This window comes from Ailuropoda melanoleuca, chromosome 11 (assembly GCF_002007445.2).
Source record: "Ailuropoda melanoleuca isolate Jingjing chromosome 11, ASM200744v2, whole genome shotgun sequence".
NCBI classification, from domain to species: domain Eukaryota; kingdom Metazoa; phylum Chordata; class Mammalia; order Carnivora; family Ursidae; genus Ailuropoda; species Ailuropoda melanoleuca.
In genome coordinates this window covers 13,523,810-13,547,218 of record NC_048228.1, presented here as the reverse complement: position 1 = coordinate 13,547,218, position 23,409 = coordinate 13,523,810, and the positions used below count along the sequence as shown (strand labels likewise).

Below are 23,409 nucleotides of genomic sequence, written 5' to 3'. Positions count from 1 at the left end.
TTCCCTGCACTATCAGGTTGAACCTAGACTCCAGTTAAAGCTCCCTCTCTGCTTAGCTCTTTCCCGTCCTATGTCATTTCCTTCACTCCCTTATACATTTCTCTTGAGGGCTCCCCCTCCATAAATCCACCTTCCCATGAATCCCCACATCAGGTTTTGCTTCTGAAGGAAAGATGGAAGCTGCTTTTCTTTTTCTTCTCCTCCTCCTTCTTTTCTTTTCTTTTTTTTTTTTTGAAACACGAAAGCTTTTGAGTGCTCTCCTACCTTCCAAATTCGATGTACTGGGAGAGGGCCACAGAGGTCTCTAAGCTTAGCAGCAAGAAGTCTGGCCTAGTGAATAGAACTGAGATTTCATCAGAGAGATGCTTAAGCAACAGCATTCATTGATCAAATATTGATTAGGCATCCACTACATGCCTAACAGCTGCTTGGCACTGGAGGATCCGCTGGACCTACCCTGACCCTCTAAATTAGGTCAAAGGGCTTCTCAACTATCCCTTGGTTCCTTTTAGGGCAGCCGGCTAATGACAATCAATTGAGTACACGGAACCTTGGAAATGCTTTAATTTCTTTTAATGTATAACAGTTACGCCTGAGTTACAGAGGAAGCGCTTACAAGCAGGTAGTTAAAGCAAATGCCAGTTTCTCTTTCTAGTCTACTACTCCATATAGCTGAATAAATTATGGTGCGATTATATTTAAACACACACCCTTGTGCCCGCAGGCCCACGCACACACACCACTCACACTCTCATGCACACACACTCACTTCCACATGGAGGAATATGGCTGTGAGTCAAACACAGAAGCAACCAAGTTGCAATTATTAGGAAGAAGGAATGATCTAGAGTGCTATGTAGATATTTCCCAGGAGGGGGATNATTAGGAAGAAGGAATGATCTAGAGTGCTATGTAGATATTTCCCAGGAGGGGGATTGGCCATGTTAGAGTTGACAGAAAAAGCATTCAATACACAGTTGTCTGAGCATTTCAAGATGGTGGCCAGAGTACACCCCCCCATTTGGTCTTGGTTAGGACACAGCTGTCAACTCAAGAAGCGTCCAGTAGTGAAGGGCACATCGGGAGCTCGGCAAGAACATCAACCTGAGAGAGGCCCCAGAGAATGTCTTTTTTGGGCAATCATGGAATTTCACCAAGTTCCAGGTTCCAGATCTCAGAATGCTTCACCAGCTCCATCTAAAACAACGTTGGATCTCGGTGGAGTCTGGGCAAAGTCTGGGACCTGTTCTGCTCTCATGNTCGCACCATAGTCAGATTGGAAATCTGACCTTCTCATTTTTCTTCTGGGCAAACCTCCCTCTTCATCCTTCTTTCTTTCTCCCTCATTCCTCTATCTCTCCTCTTCATGTTCTTCTGGCAAAAGAATGGCAAAGGTAAATCAAGTAAAAAATAAGAGTATAAAGCATAGCTTGGTTCTTACGCATCACTTTTTTTTTCATAGCAAGAGAGAAATACCAATGAGAAAACAAAGCAATAAAAATGAAAGAACCCAACAGAGCCTGGAATGTATAATTTGAAACACACGATATGCAGATATATCCCTACAGATGGTCCCTGGCACTAGCACGACACACACTGTGGGGGTTTTCTTTCCATTTTTAGTATATATATATATTTTATATAAAAGTCAACTTCCTATCAACGAACAGCACATCACCACATTTCCAACTAACGTACAACGAGTTCAGAGGAGGGACTCCCCCCCCATAGGTAGGACCAACAGTTACTCGTGATAAGTTGGAGGAAACATCTCTTATTTTGCTACAGATTCTATTTACAGGAATGGATGGGGATTGTTTCTGGGCTGGCCTGGCTGCTGGGATTCAGGCCTTCTTTCTCAGGCTGTGGTCAACCCTCAAGAGTTTGAAGCTTTGTACCTCTCGTCCCACGTTATCTCTCTGGTGACGGTGTGAGCTGCCAGCACAAGACTGAGTTTTATGAACTGAGTTGGCTAGACACATTAATACACAAGGTTTTAGGGAAAACCTGCCAGGGTCAGGGTCTCTTTCTGAGGGGGCTGGTGCTCCAGGAGGAATAAGTCCCATTTACTACCAAGATGGTGGCTTGGGAGAACTCCAGAGAAGTTGGACATCATGAGAAGTCACTTGGTTTATTCCCATTTCATCACAGGGGGCAGATATTTGGGATTGGTCCTAGCATAGGAATGTCACCTCCTGGGGGTGAGGCTGGGCTGCTGTGATATCACCTGCCTGAGAGCCCTGCTCCTGGGTATGTAAAGGGACTCAGATGATTTCTGAGCCAGGCCTCCAGGGGGGGAGGATTGACNTTAGCCTTTACCCACCTACCCACATCCCCAGGGACAGCCAGCAGCCAATGAATGACTGACACTTTGGAACGAAAGGCCAGTCCTCCACGCTCAAGGTGAGACTAACTGTGCTACCAACGTTCCAAAGTTTCCCTGCACTATCAGGTTGAACCTAGACTCCAGTTAAAGCTCCCTCTCTGCTTAGCTCTTTCCCGTCCTATGTCATTTCCTTCACTCCCTTATACATTTCTCTTGAGGGCTCCCCCTCCATAAATCCACCTTCCCATGAATCCCCACATCAGGTTTTGCTTCTGAAGGAAAGATGGAAGCTGCTTTTCTTTTTCTTCTCCTCCTCCTTCTTTTCTTTTCTTTTTTTTTTTTTGAAACACGAAAGCTTTTGAGTGCTCTCCTACCTTCCAAATTCGATGTACTGGGAGAGGGCCACAGAGGTCTCTAAGCTTAGCAGCAAGAAGTCTGGCCTAGTGAATAGAACTGAGATTTCATCAGAGAGATGCTTAAGCAACAGCATTCATTGATCAAATATTGATTAGGCATCCACTACATGCCTAACAGCTGCTTGGCACTGGAGGATCCGCTGGACCTACCCTGACCCTCTAAATTAGGTCAAAGGGCTTCTCAACTATCCCTTGGTTCCTTTTAGGGCAGCCGGCTAATGACAATCAATTGAGTACACGGAACCTTGGAAATGCTTTAATTTCTTTTAATGTATAACAGTTACGCCTGAGTTACAGAGGAAGCGCTTACAAGCAGGTAGTTAAAGCAAATGCCAGTTTCTCTTTCTAGTCTACTACTCCATATAGCTGAATAAATTATGGTGCGATTATATTTAAACACACACCCTTGCGCCCGCAGGCCCACGCACACACACCACTCACACTCTCATGCACACACACTCACTTCCACATGGAGGAATATGGCTGTGAGTCAAACACAGAAGCAACCAAGTTGCAATTATTAGGAAGAAGGAATGATCTAGAGTGCTATGTAGATATTTCCCAGGAGGGGGATTGGCCATGTTAGAGTTGACAGAAAAAGCATTCAATACACAGTTGTCTGAGCATTTCAAGATGGTGGCCAGAGTACACCCCCCCATTTGGTCTTGGTTAGGACACAGCTGTCAACTCAAGAAGCGTCCAGTAGTGAAGGGCACATCGGGAGCTCGGCAAGAACATCAACCTGAGAGAGGCCCCAGAGAATGTCTTTTTTGGGCAATCATGGAATTTCACCAAGTTCCAGGTTCCAGATCTCAGAATGCTTCACCAGCTCCATCTAAAACAACGTTGGATCTCGGTGGAGTCTGGGCAAAGTCTGGGACCTGTTCTGCTCTCATGCCATAGTCAGATTGGAAATCTGACCTTCTCATTTTTCTTCTGGGCAAACCTCCCTCTTCATCCTTCTTTCTTTCTCCCTCATTCCTCTATCTCTCCTCTTCATGTTCTTCTGGCAAAAGAATGGCAAAGGTAAATCAAGTAAAAAATAAGAGTATAAAGCATAGCTTGGTTCTTACGCATCACTTTTTTTTTCATAGCAAGAGAGAAATACCAATGAGAAAACAAAGCAATAAAAATGAAAGAACCCAACAGAGCCTGGAATGTATAATTTGAAACACACGATATGCAGATATATCCCTACAGATGGTCCCTGGCACTAGCACGACACACACTGTGGGGGTTTTCTTTCCATTTTTAGTATATATATATATTTTATATAAAAGTCAACTTCCTATCAACGAACAGCACATCACCACATTTCCAACTAACGTACAACGAGTTCAGAGGAGGGACTCCCCCCCCATAGGTAGGACCAACAGTTACTCGTGATAAGTTGGAGGAAACATCTCTTATTTTGCTACAGATTCTATTTACAGGAATGGATGGGGATTGTTTCTGGGCTGGCCTGGCTGCTGGGATTCAGGCCTTCTTTCTCAGGCTGTGGTCAACCCTCAAGAGTTTGAAGCTTTGTACCTCTCGTCCCACGTTATCTCTCTGGTGACGGTGTGAGCTGCCAGCACAAGACTGAGTTTTATGAACTGAGTTGACTAGACACATTAATACACAAGGTTTTAGGGAAAACCTGCCAGGGTCAGGGTCTCTTTCTGAGGGGGCTGGTGCTCCAGGAGGAATAAGTCCCATTTACTACCAAGATGGTGGCTTGGGAGAACTCCAGAGAAGTTGGACATCATGAGAAGTCACTTGGTTTATTCCCATTTCATCACAGGGGGCAGATATTTGGGATTGGTCCTAGCATAGGAATGTCACCTCCTGGGGGTGAGGCTGGGCTGCTGTGATATCACCTGCCTGAGAGCCCTGCTCCTGGGTATGTAAAGGGACTCAGATGATTTCTGAGCCAGGCCTCCAGGGGGGGAGGATTGACCATTCAAGGAATGTAGATGAAGATTGTGGTTGATCTTAAGAGCTGCTTCCTGGCTGTGATGGTTACACACACAGGGACCAGGTCACCAAGGGACGACACAGTCTTTCTTTCTGTCCAGAGCTTGAAGAACCAAAAGTCTCCTGCAGTAGGTGCTCCAGTTGAAACCTTGGTGGAACTCCATGGGCTACACGTGTCCAGGTATCTGCTGCTACCAGAGAGTTTATTTGTCCCCATGTGGGAATAGGTTCCTCTAAACCAGAGATACGAGCCACCCTGGCCACGGTCCAGGACAGACTTGATATTACCAAGTCTGAAGATGAGAAACAGGTGAGCATTTCTTGCAGAGGTGGCATCCATGCAGGAAAGTGTCCTAGCATCTTGCCAGTCCAGTTCCCCAGTAGGAGGAACTCAGGTTGACTCCCAAAGCAGCAGGCCTTCCCTCCGGGAATGTCTTGTTGGCTGAGAGCAAGTGGCACAGGTTGAACAGAGGTGGCCTCACGTGCCCAGGTGCGGACAAGCAATCTAGCCCAGTCTCTGCAGATTCAGTGCTGTGTCTCCCTTCACAAGTGCCTTTAACCTAGCAGCAGTTGAGAAAGGTGATCCGAGTGTATAATCATGGCGATGGTGAAGATAAATATAATTTGGTAAGTAGGTGCAGGTGGTGAAAAGTCCCAAGGTAGGCATAGTCAGGGGCTTGAACCATTCCCCAAAGTTCTCGACTTTTAAAGAGAAGGGATGTGAGGAAGCCATGGGTGTGGCCAAGGCAGGCGTCTTTCCCCTATTCTCTGGAACCTTTGGCGTCCCTCACCTGTCCAGGAGCAGTGGCCCGAAGACTGGCCACATATGTCCCCGCCTAGCTGTGTTGGATGAGAAGACAGGGCCCTCTCAGCCTAGAGTGGATCAACACTGAAATGTGCCACTGTCAGTGGGACCAGGACACGCCCCCCTCCCCCCAAATGTTTAGGGGGAATCGGTGGTCCTGTCTGTGGGTAAGCAGTCTTTGCTGGTCCAGGAAACCTCTTCCAGAGCTCCAAGGGAAGCTCTCTGCACCCCAGCAGCTTCAAGAGCAGATGGAGGTCCCCTTCCCAGAGGGTCAGGTCTCCGAGGGAGGCTCTGTGAGGAATTGCAGCTCCATGGGTTGTGGACTTGAAGGCATAGAGCTGAAGCCTTTGGCGACAAAGGTCTGCTGCCCACAAGCAGAGGGACCCCAGCTATGAAGCCTCCTTCTGAGCCTACCCTATGCCTCCTCACACAAGACTTGCTCCCCTCCCCGTCCCATCTGATTTGGAGAATGAGAAAACTTAAGGGCCCATGGGCTCCCCAGGCCCCACACAGGGAGGGCAAGGTTGGAATTTGGGCTTCAGTCTAGGAGCCTGCTGCCTCTGGGTGCCTGGGTTGGGTCATTGTACCTGGTGGCCCACTGCTGGTGAGCCCTGCCCCCTGGCAGGCCTCTTCCTGCTCGTTCTGGTACCCCTGCCTGGCCTAGATTCCTCTCCTACACCCAGCAGAGGTGTGTGGGGCGGGTTCTGGAGTCCTCAGAATTCCTAGGTGATTCCCCTGGGAAATCCCCAGGGCTAGGGTCCCCTCTCTGCTGATGTCCCAGCATCCAGAGGAGGAATAGGCTGTGGTTCTGGCTTTGAGCCAGAGATCCACCTGGGAGGGCTGGCCCCCAGCACTTCCAGCTGAGAGTGACCCTGTGAGCTCCACCCCCACCTCTGGCCAGGGTACTCACTGGAGTTGGGTCCAAAGGGCTAGTACCTCATCCCAGACACCATCCTCCTTTGGGTGCCCAAGGTGCTCTATTCAGGGTGAGCTTCCATTTCTGTGCCTGAGAGCACAGAGGCCGGGACAGGATTTGACTGGGGGGAGGACTGCAGGCAGACCAGAAACCCTCCTGGGGAGAGCGTGGAGGGGCAGACTCCAAGGGGGTCACTCTGGGTTCCTAAACATATGTGAATGGTAGACTGGCTGTATATCTCCAGAGGGCTGGCTATGAAAAGGGAATGGGCTCCTTTCCTGGCCTCCTGGGACCCCAGGGTGATGAAAGGACTGAGGCTGGAAGGCTCAGGGATCAGTAAGGTTTGGGCTGGGACTTGGTCTGGGGCAAGTCGCCCCAGGGGCCCTAGTAGGCCTGGCCAGTTTCCACAGGCAGGAGTCCCAGCACAGCAGAATGCTCCCCGAGCTTCATACGACGCTGTGTGGAGAGGCTCACGTTTTTGGCCAGATAATCAACAGCAGCTGGAGGAAAAAAAGAAAGAGAGAGAAACTCCTAGAAATTGAGGTTCTTTTTGCCTATTCTTCCATCTGCTCCACATCAATCCATCCATCCATACATACATACATACATTTATTCAATCGTTGATTCATCCATTCACCCTTCTCTCCAGCTGTCCAATTGTTCTTCCTTCCTTCTATCCATCCATCCATCCATCCATCCATCCATCCATCCATCCATCCATCCATCCAACTATCCATCCACCCATCCAACTATCCATCCATCTATTCACCCATCCATCCAACTATCCATCTATCCATCCATCCAACTGTCCATCCATCTCTTCATGAAGCTCTTTCTCTTACCGCCTCTCTAACTATTCAGCAAATATTTACTTAACACTTATTATTGGCCCAGCTCTCATAGGTTCTGTAAGAAGGTAAAGAGGAGATCCACATTTCTGAGTGAAGAATTCGTTCCAACACACCTGTACATATGTCCGCTATGGGGAATGTCCAGGGAATCCCACGGAGCCCAGGCAGTAACAAGGGCAAGGTCCTCTGCCTTCTTTGGACACTGAGCCCAGCTCATGCATGAGGCAAAGCAACATCCCTTACTCAGAAGCAAAGCAGCTTTTGCCGTTGAGCTGAGGGGTCCATGCAGAAGGAAGATCCAGGACCCTGATATGCAGGGAGCTGAGACCTTTGGCCTTGAAGTTCTGGCCATTCAGAAGGGGGAGATGAGAGTCTGCTGGTGTGTACTTGTGCATATGTGTGAACAGTGGAAACAAAAATCTCTGTGTAGTAATGGGCACTGATGTGCATGTTCCGCACATGATCAATGCTCACACATGTATGTGTGGATAGATGCGGGTGGGCTCTGCGTACCTGTGTGAGGAGAACAATGTGGATGCCTGTGCATAGGTAAGTGCGTACAGGTGAGCTGTACCTGAGCCAGGAACACGTGTTGGTGTGTGTGTGTGTGTGTGTGTGTGCAGGTGTGACTGCTAGGTCTGCATGTGCACGTGTTCTGTCTTGACTGTACGAACTGCGCCTGCCTGAGGCCATGGTAGAAATCAGCCCTAACCAAGTGATTTGGCTGGCATGTGACCAAGGCCTCTTGAGACACTGAGATGCCAGCTCCCAAGCTGGAATCGGTGGCTGTGGTCAATCCAACCCCTGGGAGCTCTTGGGTCCAGAGGTGAGAAGAAACGTAATGAGCACTGCCTCGGAATCACGAGCCCTGGCCCAATACTCTCCCTGTCACCTGCCCACTGAGCGACCCTGTGGGTAGAGCCAGGAGGTGTGGACATGGCCAGCGGGCAAGGCTCAGGGAGGAGAGATGGGCAGTATCAGTAATTGAGGCCATATTCCCTAGGGGTTCAAATCCTGCACCCACCAACTTTTACTGTGTGATCTGGGGCACACCAGCTCACCTACACAAGCCTCAGTTTCTTTGTCTGTAGAATGGGGATGATGATAGCACCTAGGTCAAAGAATTGCGCAGATGAGGTGAGAAAATGCGTATGAAGAGGTTAGCCAGCGCTGCGCCTGGTACCCGGTGAGCTCCATGGCCTCGGGCTCTCATAGGATCGGGATTCAGTGAGCAGATGTGACCTTTGATGGAGGCAGGAAAGAAAGGAACAGCGAATGGAACACTCAGAATCCCAGCTCTCTCCTGTTCATGCAGCTTTGGGCAAATCACGTTGCCTCTCCAGGCCCGTTTCCTCGTCTGTAAAATGGGTAGAACAAATCCCAGCCTCCTCAAGGGCTCTTATGAGGCTCAAATGAGAAGATGTGGTTTAAGATGCTGGGCATAGAAGGCTCAGGGATTGCACCTAGATTCCCAAAGGATATGCAAACGTCCTGGGGTTTTTGGACTGCCTGGCTGGGCCCTGTGTTCCTCAGCTTCTCAGGCTCTAGGGCCGGAGCTGAGCCCCTGAGTGCTGTCCCTGAGGTCTCTCAGCCTCCAGGCTCCCAGCTGGCAGCACAGAGGTGGTGGTGGTGGCCAGTCTTGCCCTGCCTTGGGTCTGCCCCTCGCTCTGGGTAGAAGCGTGAGAAGTTCTGATCTCTGGCCTTGGGGGGAGCCTGCAACTCAGGCATCTCATTCTCTGCTACTTGCAGCAGCTCTTATCTGGGTCCCGGGCTGACCTGGACCTCGAGGAAGCTCATCTGCAGAGAAGCAGCAGGAAGAGAGGGAACAGCTACCACCCACCGAGCTGGTGCTCTGCCCATCCTGGTCTAAGCACGTCCCGTGCACTCTCTCAGTTTCACAATCCCACTAAGGCCCAGCCCGAAGACACCGTGTAACTTGAAAGATCACATGGCTCTTAGGCTGGGGAGCCAGGATTCAAGGCAGGTGGTCTGATGCCAGCTCCTAACCACCCCCACGCGCCTCACCCACAGCCTCCTACAGAGTAACCCCAGGTGTGTGCACAGCGCGTTAGAGGCTAGGAAGCACTCTCACCCCAAATCCTGCATTGGACCCATTTTCTACTCCAAGAAATGTAAGTTACTTTTCCAAGGTCACACGGCCAAGTCTGATGACCTTTTCTGACTCACCGAAGGCTCTGCCCACTGCCCCTGATTCTCTCTCATGCCCGACTCTGCCGGCCTCCACAGCTCTTCCCAGGGGTGGAGTAGAAAGGTCTGGCTCGGAATAACCATTAGAATGACAAAGCCTGACCCCTCACATATTGTGCACTCGCTGTGGGCGAGGTGGACACGATCTCATTTCACCTCTCAACAATCCCAACAATTTCAACAATGATACAGCTGTTCCCATTTTACAGAGGTGGAAACTGAGGCACAGAATGATTGCTGACCCACAGTCAGGCACAGCCCGTGAGCTGGAGGAACCTGGATTTGTCCTGCTTGCACCTGTGGGCACTCTGTGTCGTCCTTTTTAGCCTCTCCCGGCTGCCAGCCAGGGCTCAGTGCACAGTAGGACCCACGCCCTGTCAAGGTGGGCAAGGAGACACCAAGGAGCACAACTTCACTGGTGAGCAGCCAACTTGAAGGGCACCCTTTGTGCCACAGAGCCTGCCTCTCCCTGGGGTTGAGCCAGGGGCCGGCGAGGGCAGGGCTGTGACATTTCTCATTATGGCCTCTGTCAATGGCCCTCCCTGTCCCTCTGTCTCTCCGTGTCCCCTCTCCCCTGCCTTGTGCCCGCGCCTGGGCTCTAAATGTCTCAAATTAGATTAATCAGGAGTTGGCAGGAGATGCCAACCAGTAAACAAATCTCAGCCGTCAGCGCCTCGTCAGCCCGCAGCCCCAGAGGAGGACCCTTCTAGACACAAATTCTTATTAGACTTGTCAGATCTATTAAAATTCTTTTCACACTTCTGCGTTCTATCAGCCCCATCATTAGTACGGCCCTGGCCTCTGGGAACACCAGGGCCATATTAATCTGCCGTGTGCCCCATCCCTGCCCCCCTGCCCCCACACCCTCCAGGGACAGGAGAGACAGACTGATGGACAGATGATGGCCAGGAACAAGAAAAGAAGGTGTGGAGGTGTCCCTGGGAAGACAAGGGGCCCAGGGACAGGAATGGACTCTCCTGCCGAGGAGTCTGGCCACGTGCGCACTCCACGCCCGCCTGCAAGGGAGACTTTCTGAGGGCGGGGCCAGAGGTGTGGCTGTGTTCACATGGGTGCGGGATCTCGGGCGGATACCCTCTCTGGGATCCACTTTCTCATCTGTCCGGGAGGGAAAAAGCATGGACACCCCACAGGGCAGCCACGAGTGCCAGACCCACAGCAGATGCTCAACGAACCTTGAAGCCATGTGTACAGACACACATTAGTGAACGCTCCGAAATAAATCGGTGTGTGTGCAGCTCTCCACGTATAGATGCCTGGGAGGTTGTGGATGTGAATCTACACAAAGGTGGGCCGAGGTGTGTATCATTAGTGAGTGTCTCACACGAGTTTGTGGTTTGGCCAAAAGAGAACCGGGTCGGAAGCTAGGGGACCTGGGATCCACCATTCCCCTCCTGTGCGACCTTGGGGAAGTCCCTAACCCCTCAGACACTTACCTTCTGCATCTACGAGCTGAGAACAAACACAGTCAACTTTGGGTGGGGTTTTGAGGATGGCGTGAAATGAGGAACTTGCCATCTACCCAGTGCCTGCTGGGCTGGACTCATGCACGGGACAGATGAGAGCCAGGGACAGGTGCACCTAGGCAGGCACAGGGGCTGTCTGGGTTGTGCACTCTTGCACATGGACTGGGAGCCAGTCATAGGTGTACTCAGTCTCCCACGAACGTGGGGCAGGTGGTCAGTAGCAACGTGATATGTCCCTGTCCCTGGCTGTCCCAGAATGTCAAAGGTGAGGAAGATGGCACAATGGAAAATCTCTGGGTGTCTAATCTTTGGACTCCGATTTCCCAGATGGCAAAACTGAGGCTCAGAGGCAGGGTGACCTGGAGGCAGAATGAGTGATAGTGCGGCTAATTCTCCCTTAGGCCCCTCCCTCCCAGCCGAAGCCTGGAGCCTTTGTGGGGGTGGGGTGGGGTCTGCTCTGGGATTCCCTCTGGATGGGGCTGGAGAATATGGCCCCTGGAGGAGCCAGGAGGGCAGGGCTGGCGCTAGAGGGGGAGAGTGGGGAGAACAGAAAGGAGGGAGGGAGGAGGGGGAGGGGAAATGGCTCTGGCCAGCTTGTCCCCTGGCAGAGGGGGAACAAATACTCCTTTCTCGCCTCCTGGGCCCTTTCCCTTTTGATCCCCCCTCCCTGCAGCCCCCATGCTGACTTTGGGGTTAATTTTATTTCCGACTTGGGCAGGCACCCCTAGAGCGGGGCGCAGGGCTCCGGGTGTGACTAACGCCCGCCCCAGGCCGGGGCTGCTGCCTCCGCGGAGCTGCTCTCAACTCTTTATCAAGAGCATGTGTGTCCCCCTCGCTCCTCCGGGAACAGGGGCTGGGGCAGGGCCTTGCCCTGGGCCCCTCTGGAAACACTCGTGTGCACATGTGTGAGCCCTGCTCTCAGCCATACCTGCACACACGTGCGCTAGCCCCTCACGCACTTGCAGCTCACGCACGCAACTCCACGCAGGCACGGTGACACACACCGGCCACACCATGCGTCCGCGCCCCGATGCACAGCTGGACACAGGCACGTGCAGCCACGCCTATGCGCGCACCGTAGCACACACGCACCCGGTTTACACACGCAGCCGTAGTGTGCATGTCCGTGTGTGTGTACTCCCGAACATCTATGAATCCACAGATGCGTACAAGCATCTGGAGACGCCGGAATGCACATGTATACACGCACACGGAGCCACACGTATCTCCACCCTCACACACATCTGCACACAGGCATACGCTTGTTGCACATGTCCACAGACTGACATCTGCGCATCACATAAGTCACAGGCACAGGCACACACGTACACACTCAGCCACATGCACACACCTGCATGTACACTGAAACACACGTGTGTATGTATGACGGGCACATAGCACCAAACGTGTGCACCTGTGTGTTCAGACTCACGTGCATATCACACAGACGCAACAGGCTCATTTAAACTCAGATTTATGAACAGCCATGTGCACACATACTCACATATGCGGCTCACACAGTCACACAAACACACATCTACACACGGGGACGTGTGTGCAAACACGTGTGCTAACCTACACAATACACACAGGCACACGAATCCTACGTATCCGTGACATGTGTATTCACGCACACACACACGTGCACATACACGCACCGAACACACACATATGTGGGGCAGGGGCCATGAACACAGGTCGGAGGTGGAGGCTGGCCCAGCTGGCCCTCATTTGGCTGCAGAGGCCAAGGCCGAGCGAGGAGGAGCGGCTGGTGTGGGGGCAGGAAGCGGAGGTCAGTGAGGCTGGGCCAGGGCTGCTGCGAAGGGGGGTGGAGGGCGCCCTTAGGCTGGGACCTCAGCCTGGCCCGGAACGCCCTTTTGATTAGTTTGACACCAGCAGGTGAGGCCTCTGCCAGGAGGGGGGCAGGAGGGGAGGCTGGTGACCTCGGTTCCCGGGGCCCTGTGGCCTGCACTAACACTGCCCCGTCTGGCAGCTAGAGGCTGTGGCCGGGTCGGCCTGCCTTTTGCAGCCTCTGGCCCAAGGGTCAGCTTCACCCCCTGGCCCCCGCATCTAGGCAAGGTGCCAAGGGGATGGTGGCCGGGGAGGGCACGTGAGACCAGCTTGAAGTTTGGGGCAAACAGGGCTGAGGACGTGGCGGGGTACAGGAGAAAGATGAAAATCCAGCTGTCCCCCCACACCTGGGGGCAGAAAGGGGCAGGGTCTCCAGCACCACACCGTCTGACATGGCAGCCACCAGCCACACGTGCCCATTGAGCCCCCGAAAGGTGGCCACGCCACTGAGGAACCGGACTTTGTTTTAATTTAATTTTATCTAATTTAAATGAAATTCGATTTAGCTTAGTGGTTGGGAAACTTTACAGTATATCTGGAACAACTTGGGTGTGTAAATACACTTCTCAGTTGTAATTGTATGAAATTTAAATACAGATCGAGTAGTTCCAATGAAAACTTAGTGTCTGAATTAAAATGGGCTGGATTTCAAAGACACTGCATGAAAAAAAGAAACGTGAAATATCTCATTCGTAACTCCGTATGGATTACATGTCAAAATGACCATCGTTTCAGATATACTGGGTCCAACAAAATATGTTAGCGAAAATCATTCCACTTGTTTCTCCTTACATTTTAAACCGTGGCTACTGGGAAATTTTAAACGCCCTTTGTGGCTCTTAGGACAGCTCTACGGGACAGCACTGTTCTAAGGCCACTGTGGTGGGAGTGCAGGGGCCTGCCTTAGTATCGGCTTAGGACAACAGCCCATTCTTCCTGGGCCTCGATCTTCTCACCTGTGAAATGGGCACCCCCACCCAACACCACCTTGCAGCTCTCTACAAATAAACAGACCGTCCTTGGAGCGGGGCAGGGAAGGGGAGGAGGACGCCTGGGGCGCCAGGCACTCACTCTGGCCATACTGGCCGTACTGGTAGCCAGCCACGGGGTCCACGCTGTAGCCGGTGGTGCTGTAGGTGGGCGGGCAGTAGGACTGGGAGGTGGGCAGGCTGTCTCCCGGCTTGATGGAGTCGGCCCGCTGGCTGCAGCTGGCCGAGATGGAGGTGGCCGAGTCCAGCCCGCCATGCAGCGGGGAGATGGAGAAGTCGGCCTGTGGCTGCGGCGGCACGGCGCTCGGGTTGCTCAGAATGCTCATGACCTGTGGGGGAGAGACGGTCAGTGTGGCCCGAGCGGTGCGCACGGGGGCTCGGCGGATGGACCCCACGGACACGGTGTGTATGGCAGGGGGGATGATGCCAGGCTGGCCCCAAACAGGCCTTGGCTGGGGTTGCTCCCTTGAGACCCCTGCACAGCACTGGGAGCCTCTGTTTCCCTGGTTTGCGCGTCCTTATGGGCAAGACAGTTAGTGGTTTCTCCTGCTTAGGTCCTGACCCATGGAGAATATCCCCAGGCCTGGCTCTAAGGGGCCCCTGGTGCCCGTCTGATGAATGAATGAATGCATGAATGAACTAATGAGGTCTCTCCTGTCAGACAGGGGCTCCTCCAGGACGGGGAAGCTGCACCTCCCCCGTCAGACTCGGATGCCCCCAGCTTCCAACACAGAATTAGAACAGGACTCTGGATCTGGTCTGGCTTCACCCCTGGTCCTGCGGCAGGCCTGCTGTGTTCTTGACTTTGAGATCCCGACCCTACGATGTCAACATCCATGGCCAATGCTGTCAAAGAGCGTCATGAGTACCTTCCTTTGACTCTGGTACCTCTCAGATATCTGTGATCACCACCCCCTTCCCTGCTCGGCCGGGACAGCAGAGAGGAGCTCACCACCAGTGCTGGCGACCCCAGACCGGCATGGTGAGGCCCATCTCTAAATACTCAGCTTAAAGAAGCTGGTGTTGGTTCGCTGACGTGTTCACTTACTCATTCAACAAACACACATTGATGGTGACTGCAGCCCCAGGCCTCAGGCAGGGCCCTGGGTCTTTAGAGGAGGAAGAACCATGGCCCCTGCCCTTAGCAAGAGGGACGTCTGTGTCTGGTGCAGGAGGCAGCTGGGAGCCGACTGTCAGGAAATGAAGTGGTGAGGGGCAGGACAGAGGCCGCTCTGGGGGGCTGTGAGAACCCAGGGAAGGGAACTCAGCCAGTCTGGTGGTCCAGGAAGGCTTCTGGAGGGGGTGACAGCTGCTGTCCAGCTCTTTAGGAGAGAGTGGGGAAAGGCGGTGCAGGCAGCTGGTGTCCCTCCGTGTGGGGGCACGGGTGTCCCGGCCAGTCCCAGGAGATGATGGAGAGGCAGGCCCTTGTGCAGCTGACCTGCAGGGCCCAGGACCCTGGTGACCTCCTGGTGATCTCCTGGTGATGCCACACCCCTTATGGGAGGGAAGCTTCCATGTCGGGTGGGAAGCCAAGCTGCTCACCTGCCCAGCAGGGAGCTGAAAAAGCAGGCTGGGGTCTGTGCTGGGCACACGGCTGCATTCTCTGATTTCTCCACTTGCCTCTCCGGAGAAGGCAGGCTAGGGGCATTGGAGCAATGATCTTGTTGCCAACTGGATACCTTCTGGAAACTTCTACCTTCTCCTCTGTGACTTGTCTCTACCATAGGCACTGAGGCAGGGCAGGGGTCAAGGGCATGGCTGTGAAATCCTCAGGCCAGGGACAGCCCCTGGGCTTCTGTGGTTACAGCCTCAGATGTCCCTTAGCGTCTGTGACTGCCCGCAGTCCTGAGGAAAAGACCTGACGACTGTCCCTAACTCAGAGGGTGGCTGGGGGGGGGGGATGAGGCGGGGTCTGCGTGCAGAGGGCTCTGCACCTGGCCAGCGCTCCCGGAAACAGGGACCCAGCTCCCTTGGGGCCTCCTCTTCCCTTTCTCCTTGCTTTCCTTCATCTCGGCGTGAACTCGTGTGGCTCTCCCAATCCAGAGCCCTACAGAGGTGCTGAGGCCGAGCCATGATGCCCCTTCCTCAGACGAAGTGACAGAGGCCTTCAAAAGGCTGTGGCTTCTCCAGACCTCCCCACAGGGCTGTGGGGGGCAGCTCGGGGGCTNGGGGCCAGAGGCCTGAGCCCGCTTGTCTGCTAGGGTCAGGACTGACCCTCCAGGATCTGACCCCTTCAGAGGTTCTCACTCCTGGGGCCGGCAGCAGCTCACACCCTGGGGTCCCTTTTGCCTGGCGCCACTTGAGGCTGGGGCATGAGCACAGCCTCTCCCTGACCCTTCCCTGCATGCTCCCAGCACAATCCCCTCACCCTGGGGTCACCCTCCTGGATCCTTTCACTCCCCCTTGCCCCCCAGAGCCAGAGTCAAGGGCACTGGGCCTGGGGGCCACAGCTGGGAGGGCTTAGGTGGGACTTGACGGTGTATCAGCCCCTTCGACAAGGCAACGCGGGGATGAGTGCGAGAAGGGGAGAGTCTGGGCAGGTGTCTGGCTACTTTGGGCAGTGGCCAGACCCATGGAATCTCCCAAACTCACCCTCTTTCATGGGAGGGTCCATGGAGGGGTACAGGGGTGGTGGCAAGAGGGACCCCACGAAGGGGGTGGTGTGTCGGGATGCCTGACACCATGGGGCTGTGTCTGTTGCTTTCTGACTGTGGAGATGGGTTCTTCGGGGCCTAGGAAATTTGGTGTATGTTTGGGCGGGATCTTAGGGCGAACTCAGGAATCCAGCACTTGCCAGGGACCCCATTCTCTTCCGCGTCCCCTGTCAGGTACCCAATCTAGACTCCACTTTCCATCTAAATTAAGAAAATCACTACCTGTCCCATCCCCCCTATATAAACACGAACCCTGCTGTCCCCTCAAAGGAAGCCTGGACTCCAGGAAAAGACTCAGAGGCTCAGGGAAAACACACAGGCCCCGTTTCCCTTCCTTCAGGAGGATGACTGTGGGCTCCGGGAGACTCTCGGCGGGGGGGTCTGTCAGCTCTGGTGAGACCCCAGTGTCATCCTTCCCTCCTGCACACCACCAAGATGCCAAGCCCAGAAGAGACAATGGAATGGGAGGGGAGGGAGGGGAGGGGAGGGAGAGGAGGAGCATGTTTGGGGATGGGCTGGGAGCTATGCATGGACAGTACTCATCCTGCAGGACAGAGACCCCCCCGAGAACTGCCACACATCTGACCACAGCACTCAAGCATTACCAGTGGCAGGACATCTGGGTGGCTCAGTGGGTTAAGCATCTGCCTTTGGCTCAGGTCATGGGATTGAGCCCCACATCAGGCTCCCTGCTCAGTGGGGAGTCTGCTTCTCTCTCTCCCTGTTGCTCCCCCAGCTTGTGCCCTCTTTTTCTCTCTCTCACTCTTGCTCTCAAATAAATAAATAAAATCTTAAAAAAAAAATTATCAGTGGCTCCTCATTACCTCCCAGATAACCAGGACAAAGTCTTCTCATGATCAGACCACTACTGACGTGTTCTAATTCCTCCCCCCTTCCTGCCTTACACTTTGTGTCCCAGCGACACCGAGTGATATGGTGTTTCCCGAAGACATCTGTCATTCATTCATTCATTTATTCATTCAACAAACATTTCACAGAGTGCTACCATGTGCCAGGCTGCAGATAGGGCTAGACAGTGAGTTCCTGGAAGGTAGGATAGAACTGTGGCTCACCCCCCTTTGCCACCCCAGCACTGACATTGCGCTTGCTACATACTATGAGCCCAGAAAAGCCTGGTTGAATTCATGGCTATCACTTAGCAAATCTTGAGCAAGCACGTATGATGTGCCAGACCCTGAGCTGGGCACGGAGGCGACGGCAGTGAGCACCAGCCACCCCGTGCCCTCTGGGAGCTAGCCTCTCACGAAGGAGGCTGACAACAAACCAACAAATAGATAATATAATTGCTGATACTGAGAAGTGTTTATAGAGGATAAACAAAGGGGATAAGTGCAGTAGTCGGGCATAGAGCTTCCCGAGAGGTGATATCCAGCAAGACCAAAAGGAGTCAGCCATGGGAGGATGTAGCAGGAGAGCTTTGCAGGCAGAGGAGCGAGCAAGTGCAAAGGCCCTGGGGTGAGAACACACCCAGCAGGTTTAAGAAATAGCAAGAAGGTGAATGTGGAGAGTGAAAATCCCAAGAGCTTCAAGGCCTCCTGGAATTTGTCAGAAGTGGCTTGTGTGGTGCCCAGTGGCTTGGAAGGCCTCAGTATTAGTTCGGGCCTGGGGAGATTTTCCTGTAATGGGATTTGTTCAATGGGATTTGCCCTGGAACATCAAATCAAATCCACATCTGGGATAGGTGTGAATGGGGATGTGAGGAGGCTGCTTACTCTCTCCCAGAGTCCCTGGTGGCCTGTGGATCAAAGGGCTGCCATTTCATCCAACCCCCTGTCTCCAGGCATGGCAGTTTCCAAGGAAGTGGGACAGGACCCAACCGAGGAGACGAGGAGATGTGGGAGCATTGACTCCTGGACCAAACAGGCTATTATTACCCTATTATGCAGATGGGGAAACTGAGGCACAGAGAAGTGGAAAGGCACACCTGAGATAGATCACACAGCCAGGAAGCGGCAGGGTTGGGATTTGAACCCGCGTCTACCTGACCCGGAGAGTGCTGGTTCCTAACAGGCTGTGCCAGAGACCGTGGGGAGAGAGGCCCTTGGCAACCCTGCGGTGGGGAGTGCTGTGGACCCGAACGGCCCTCCGCGGCCTCCGGTTGGCCCCTGGACCCCTGGAAGCCCCTCTTTGCCCGCAGAAGCAGGAAGCTTTGCCCAGGGTTAGGGGCCCAGCCGAAGTCTGGGGCCTGCAAACTTTTGAACTTGAGGAAGTCCCAGTCTGATGCGGTAATCCACCCCCCTCAAGAATGCTAAGGCCTCTCCCCCGGTGGGTTTTACTTTTTTCCTGGTGACCTTGCTTTCGCTAATGTATTACTTCTTGGTACGTTACCGTTACTAACTCAAAATCAATACGGACCTCCACATCTGTAAGGTTTTATCTGAAGGCAAATCTCCAGGCTGTCTGTCAGGCTGAGTGACAGCCATCCCTTCCTCGGCCCCCACCCGCCGTGGCCCCTTCCTCTCCCTCTGCTCTAAATCAGTCCCAGCCTCCACCAGACTAAATCAATAAGGGGCGGCCTCATCCCCCTTCCGCTGCCGGGGAGAGGCTTGCAGGTTTGGGGGGGTGGGGGCTGCGGGAGCCCTATGCCAGCCCTCTTTCCACATCCTCCGCCTGCCACCCCCTCCCCGGGACGCGGTGGCGCACTCCCCTCCTTTAAAAGAAGGGGATGGGAAAAATGTAATTAATTCCCTCCGCTCCTGAGCTGGCCCCAGGGCCTGGGACCGAGGAGGCTGAGCGGTGGGATCTGCACCCTCTGTGATAACCGAGCGCGCTCCGGAGCGAGGCTGCAATTAGAAAGGGATCGCCATCACTGGGGCTCCGTGGCAGGGTGCGGGGTGGGCGGGTGGGGGCCACGGAGGGACACAGAGGAGACAAGGCGGGGGATCACGCCTGGAGAGGTCAGGACAGTGGGACCTGGAGATGGGACCAGTGCTGGAAGGAGGCCGAGGGCCACCTGGACCCATGGGCAGGTCAGGGAGCCCCACCTCCCCGTGGCCAGAGGGGAACGCGAGGCCCCAGAGGGACTCAGCCGTTCTGGGCTCCCAGGGGCTTCCCTGAGGCGCCCGGGGCCAGACGGAATTTCAGCACTAGCATCCATGCTCCACCGTGGGTGAGCTGTGACCCTGGGCAATTTCTGTAACGTTCTGTGCCTCAGCTTTCACATCTGTATAACGGTCATGGCAAGAATCGTAGCTACCTGTGGGGGCACTGTCAGAAATAACTGAGTAAAAGCACCTTGAACGCTTAAGGCAGAGCCCGGCGGGTCTGTTCTCAGCACTGGCTCGCCGTCCCCCTCTGCTTTCACCTGGATGAGAAGGCGCCCAGCCTGAGCTCGAAATCATCACTTGAGGGCAGACTCCAGAACTCCTTCTCCCTGTCTTGTGTCTTTTTCATCCTTTCTTCCCCAGGGGCCTGAAGCCCTGCCCCCACACAGAAGCTGGGGCCTGACTACGCGCCAAAGGGTACGGGGCCCCTGATGGCCAATCTGTGAAGTCTCCTGCAGAAACTGAGGCCCAGAGAGGGCAGTGACTTCCAGTCCAGGGGAGTGTCACCCCAGACTCATGGCACACCATCCCCAGGCTTGCTGCCGTTCCCCCCTGCCCTCAGCCTGCGCATGGGCTCCAAAAGGACCGGTTGGCGTGGCTCACTGAGCACTTTAATCTCGGCCTCCAGCCCTGGGTCACTGGCTCACTAGCTCATTCTCCGGACTTCCACAAGAGTGGAGGGAGGGGGGCGTGTCTGGGGCGGGCAGCCTGTTCCCAATGTCAGGAGAGAAGGCAAGGGCGCAGTTGGCCAGGAATGGAACACAATGCTTGAACTTCACGACATATGTCTCTGTGGGCTGAGGGATTACCTGGGGCAGCCTAGCTCACGACAAGCCCTGGTCCCCAAGGGTCTGGGGCCTGGAGTCCCTCGCTGTGTGACGATGGAGCTCATGCGGGCAGGCTGAGGGCTGGGGAGGAGGCACAGGGCTGCCCCATTGGGCTCTGTCTGCTCAGTTACTGTCTCCCCACCTTGGCTGCCCACTGGAATCAACTGGGAGAGTCTTTTAAAATGCCGATGCCAGGGGGACGCCCGGGTCGGTTAAGCGTCTGCCTTCGGCTCGGGTCGTGATCCCAGAGTCCTGGGATCGAGCCCTGGGTCAGACTCCCTGCTTAGCAGAGAATCTGCTTCTCTCCCTCTGCCCCTCCCCTAGCTCGTGCTCTCTCTCTCTCTCTCAAATAAATAAATAAAATCTTCTAAAAAACAAATACATACAATGCTGTTGCCAGAATCTCACACACCGTAGACGCTGATTAGCTGGTCGGAGGGTCTGGGCATCAGGAGCGTTTAAAGCCTGCTGCCCCAGGTGATTCTAATGTGCAGTCAAGTTTGCAAGCCACTGCTTTCAAATCATTGTTGTTATTGCTGTGCACACATAATAGCGACCTCAAGCCCTCACCCACATGGATGAAGACATGGGCGCGCACACAAAACACGCTGATGCTCACACTGATTGCATACGGCATTAAGTGGACACGCTGACACGAACACACAAAGAATGATACACACGAAAAAGCGCACGTATGCACACAGTTAGGCCACAGCCCATCACATGTCTCGCAGACCCGTACGCGGGCAAACGTGCACACATGTTCACACACACCACAACCTCACAACTCTCCAATCGCCAGCTCACTGATGCAAGCCGACGAGCCTGTGTTCACCCTGCTCCAGCCCCCAACGGACACCCAGACACACACCACACCAACACACCCCAGCCGTCCCATCGCCTGTCCCCAGCTCCACACTGGGATTAGTGCAAGCCAGAAATCACCCACCCGGGCAGCCAAGCACCCCCCCCCCGCTCCCCCTTGCTCCTGCTCCCATTTTGCTAAGAGGATCGGGCCTCCTCCCCTCTCCCTGCCCCCTGTGGACAGCGGTAATGGGCTTCGGGTGCTGACTTTGATTCCAAACAAGATTTCCTGCAGGTCTCCCCATCCCCGCCCCCCTTTGCCTTCCATCTCTCTGCTTATGGCCCTCACCCTCCCTCCACCGTCCACATCTCAACCAGGAGAGCTGGTGCCCTGCCCGGCCAGCAAGCTCCCCTGCCTCCTCCACCCACCCCCTGACCCCAGCCTCTCTCCTACGTCACCACCAGCCTTCTGTGAATGCTTTTCTAAGCCTGGCTACTGCCATTCTCTTGCCCAACGCAGCACCTTACAGTTTCCAAAGCATTTCCCAAAAAGCCTCAAGCCCTTCCAGAGAAGGGACAGGCTTAGGGGCTCACTCAGAGTCACCTAGGGAATGAGTGGCATCAGTGGGGCAAGAACCCTTGACCCCTGACTTCTAGTCCAATACTCTTGTTCTGCACCTGACTGTGGTCTTTGTTTCCATAAACAGCTCTGGGTCATTCTTAGGTCCGTTCCTGTGTGCGTGTGCATGTGTGTGTGTGTGTGTGTGTGTGCTGTGTGGGTGCACGTGGGAGTATCACATGTGGGAATACTGCATGTGTGTGAGAATAGTATGTGTGTGCACGAATGCCTGTGCGTGAGAAGATTGTGTGTGAATATATGAACTTTGTGTGTTTGTGAGTCTACGTGTATGCCAGTATTGCGTGTGTGTGTGTGTGTGTGCATGCACGTGTGTGCAAGTACGTGTCCTGGCTGCCCCTCTAGCTGGTCTCCCCAAGGGTACACCCTGAGGCTGGGGGGCCAGCTAGTCACTGACTGCTATCCCCGACCAGAGGGGGATTCCTCAGCCCCAAACTCCTTCGGGTTCTCTCTCCCTCCCCCGTGAGAGTCCAACGTAGCTGACCTGAAAAGACTCGGGAGACAGGCTCTGTCTGATTGCAGAGGGAGGCCGGGAGGGTAATCTCTGCAGAGAAAGGCTTCAGCCTAGGCTTGTGTAAGAACTCACAGGGTATGGAGGAAGACACAGGAAAGCCAAGCTGAGAAACAGTGGGAAGTCTTGGGCTTGGGCCTCACCCAGAGGAGGCTGTCAGCCTTACCGGAGCCCTACCCACTGACCCTGACCCTAACCCTGATTTAGCCAGGAGCTTCTGGGGGCCGACTTGCTGTCCTATTCCCAGTGCCTGGCACAGAGTAGGTGTCCAACTAATATTGGTTGAGTGAGTGAAGGAATGAATGAATGAATGGATGGATGGATGGATGGATGGACGGATGCATTTATCTGTCATCCTCATGCAGGGCCTGGCATAGAGTTGCATGAATGAAAAGAAGACATGGAGGGGTCTTGTGGCACACTCATACCGGCCCCTCAACTCCATGGATTTCAGAGCCTCCTCCCCACCCTGGGGGTCCTTGAGGCCTAGCTAAACACTAGAAGTGGGAGGGATGGACAGAATGACTCCCGCTCATTGTCTAAGAAGTTAAAGACGTTCTCTCTCTAACACACACACACATTTCCAATGTTTGCTGTATGAGATGTCAATCTCCCAAATCTGGAAACATCTAGAAATATCTGGAAGCTCTGGAGAGGGGCTGGCTTTGGTGTCCCCTCCCTGGGTGGCTCCTGGGTTAGGTGTCCACGCCAGGATGAGTCCAAGGACTCCTGGCCCCTAGCAGGGGCTGGAGCTTGTGGGGTGCGGTGGGATTCGGGGACCATCGCTGATGGCGTGATAATGGCGGAGGGGGATTAGTGCGACTGCTCTGAGCGGCGGCGGGGCTGGAGAAGGAAGGGGCCGATTGCCGGGAAAGATATGACTATTTAAAGATAATGATTGCATAAATTTAATTAGCACACTTTCACGCGGCAAATGGCCGTTTTGTAATTAATGTATCTGGCCTTACTAAGCATGAAAGATCCCATCTCCTCCCCCTCCCCTCCCGCTCCCCCTCCTCCACGGCCCTAATGAAAGACAGAGAGCAAGTGACAGAAACAGTTTGTCAGTGGCTCCAGGTGTCAGGGGCCTAATTGGCTGAGCTGAGGGG

At 54.0% G+C, this 23,409-nt stretch overlaps 1 protein-coding gene across 2 annotated transcripts in view; it reads right to left on the bottom strand.

The window, feature by feature from the left end:
- Positions 1 to 6,803: 6,803 nt before the first annotated feature.
- Positions 6,804 to 23,409, bottom strand: part of PAX7 (paired box 7) — a 108,756-nt gene continuing 92,150 nt past the window's right edge. For both annotated transcript variants that reach the window (XM_034672292.1, XM_011234318.3), the window contains exons 8-9: positions 13,885 to 14,131; positions 6,804 to 6,919 (exon numbers count right to left, since the gene is read on the bottom strand). In XM_034672292.1, coding sequence (XP_034528183.1) covers positions 6,804 to 6,919; positions 13,885 to 14,131 — 363 coding nt within the window. The remainder of the gene's footprint in view (positions 6,920 to 13,884; positions 14,132 to 23,409) is intronic.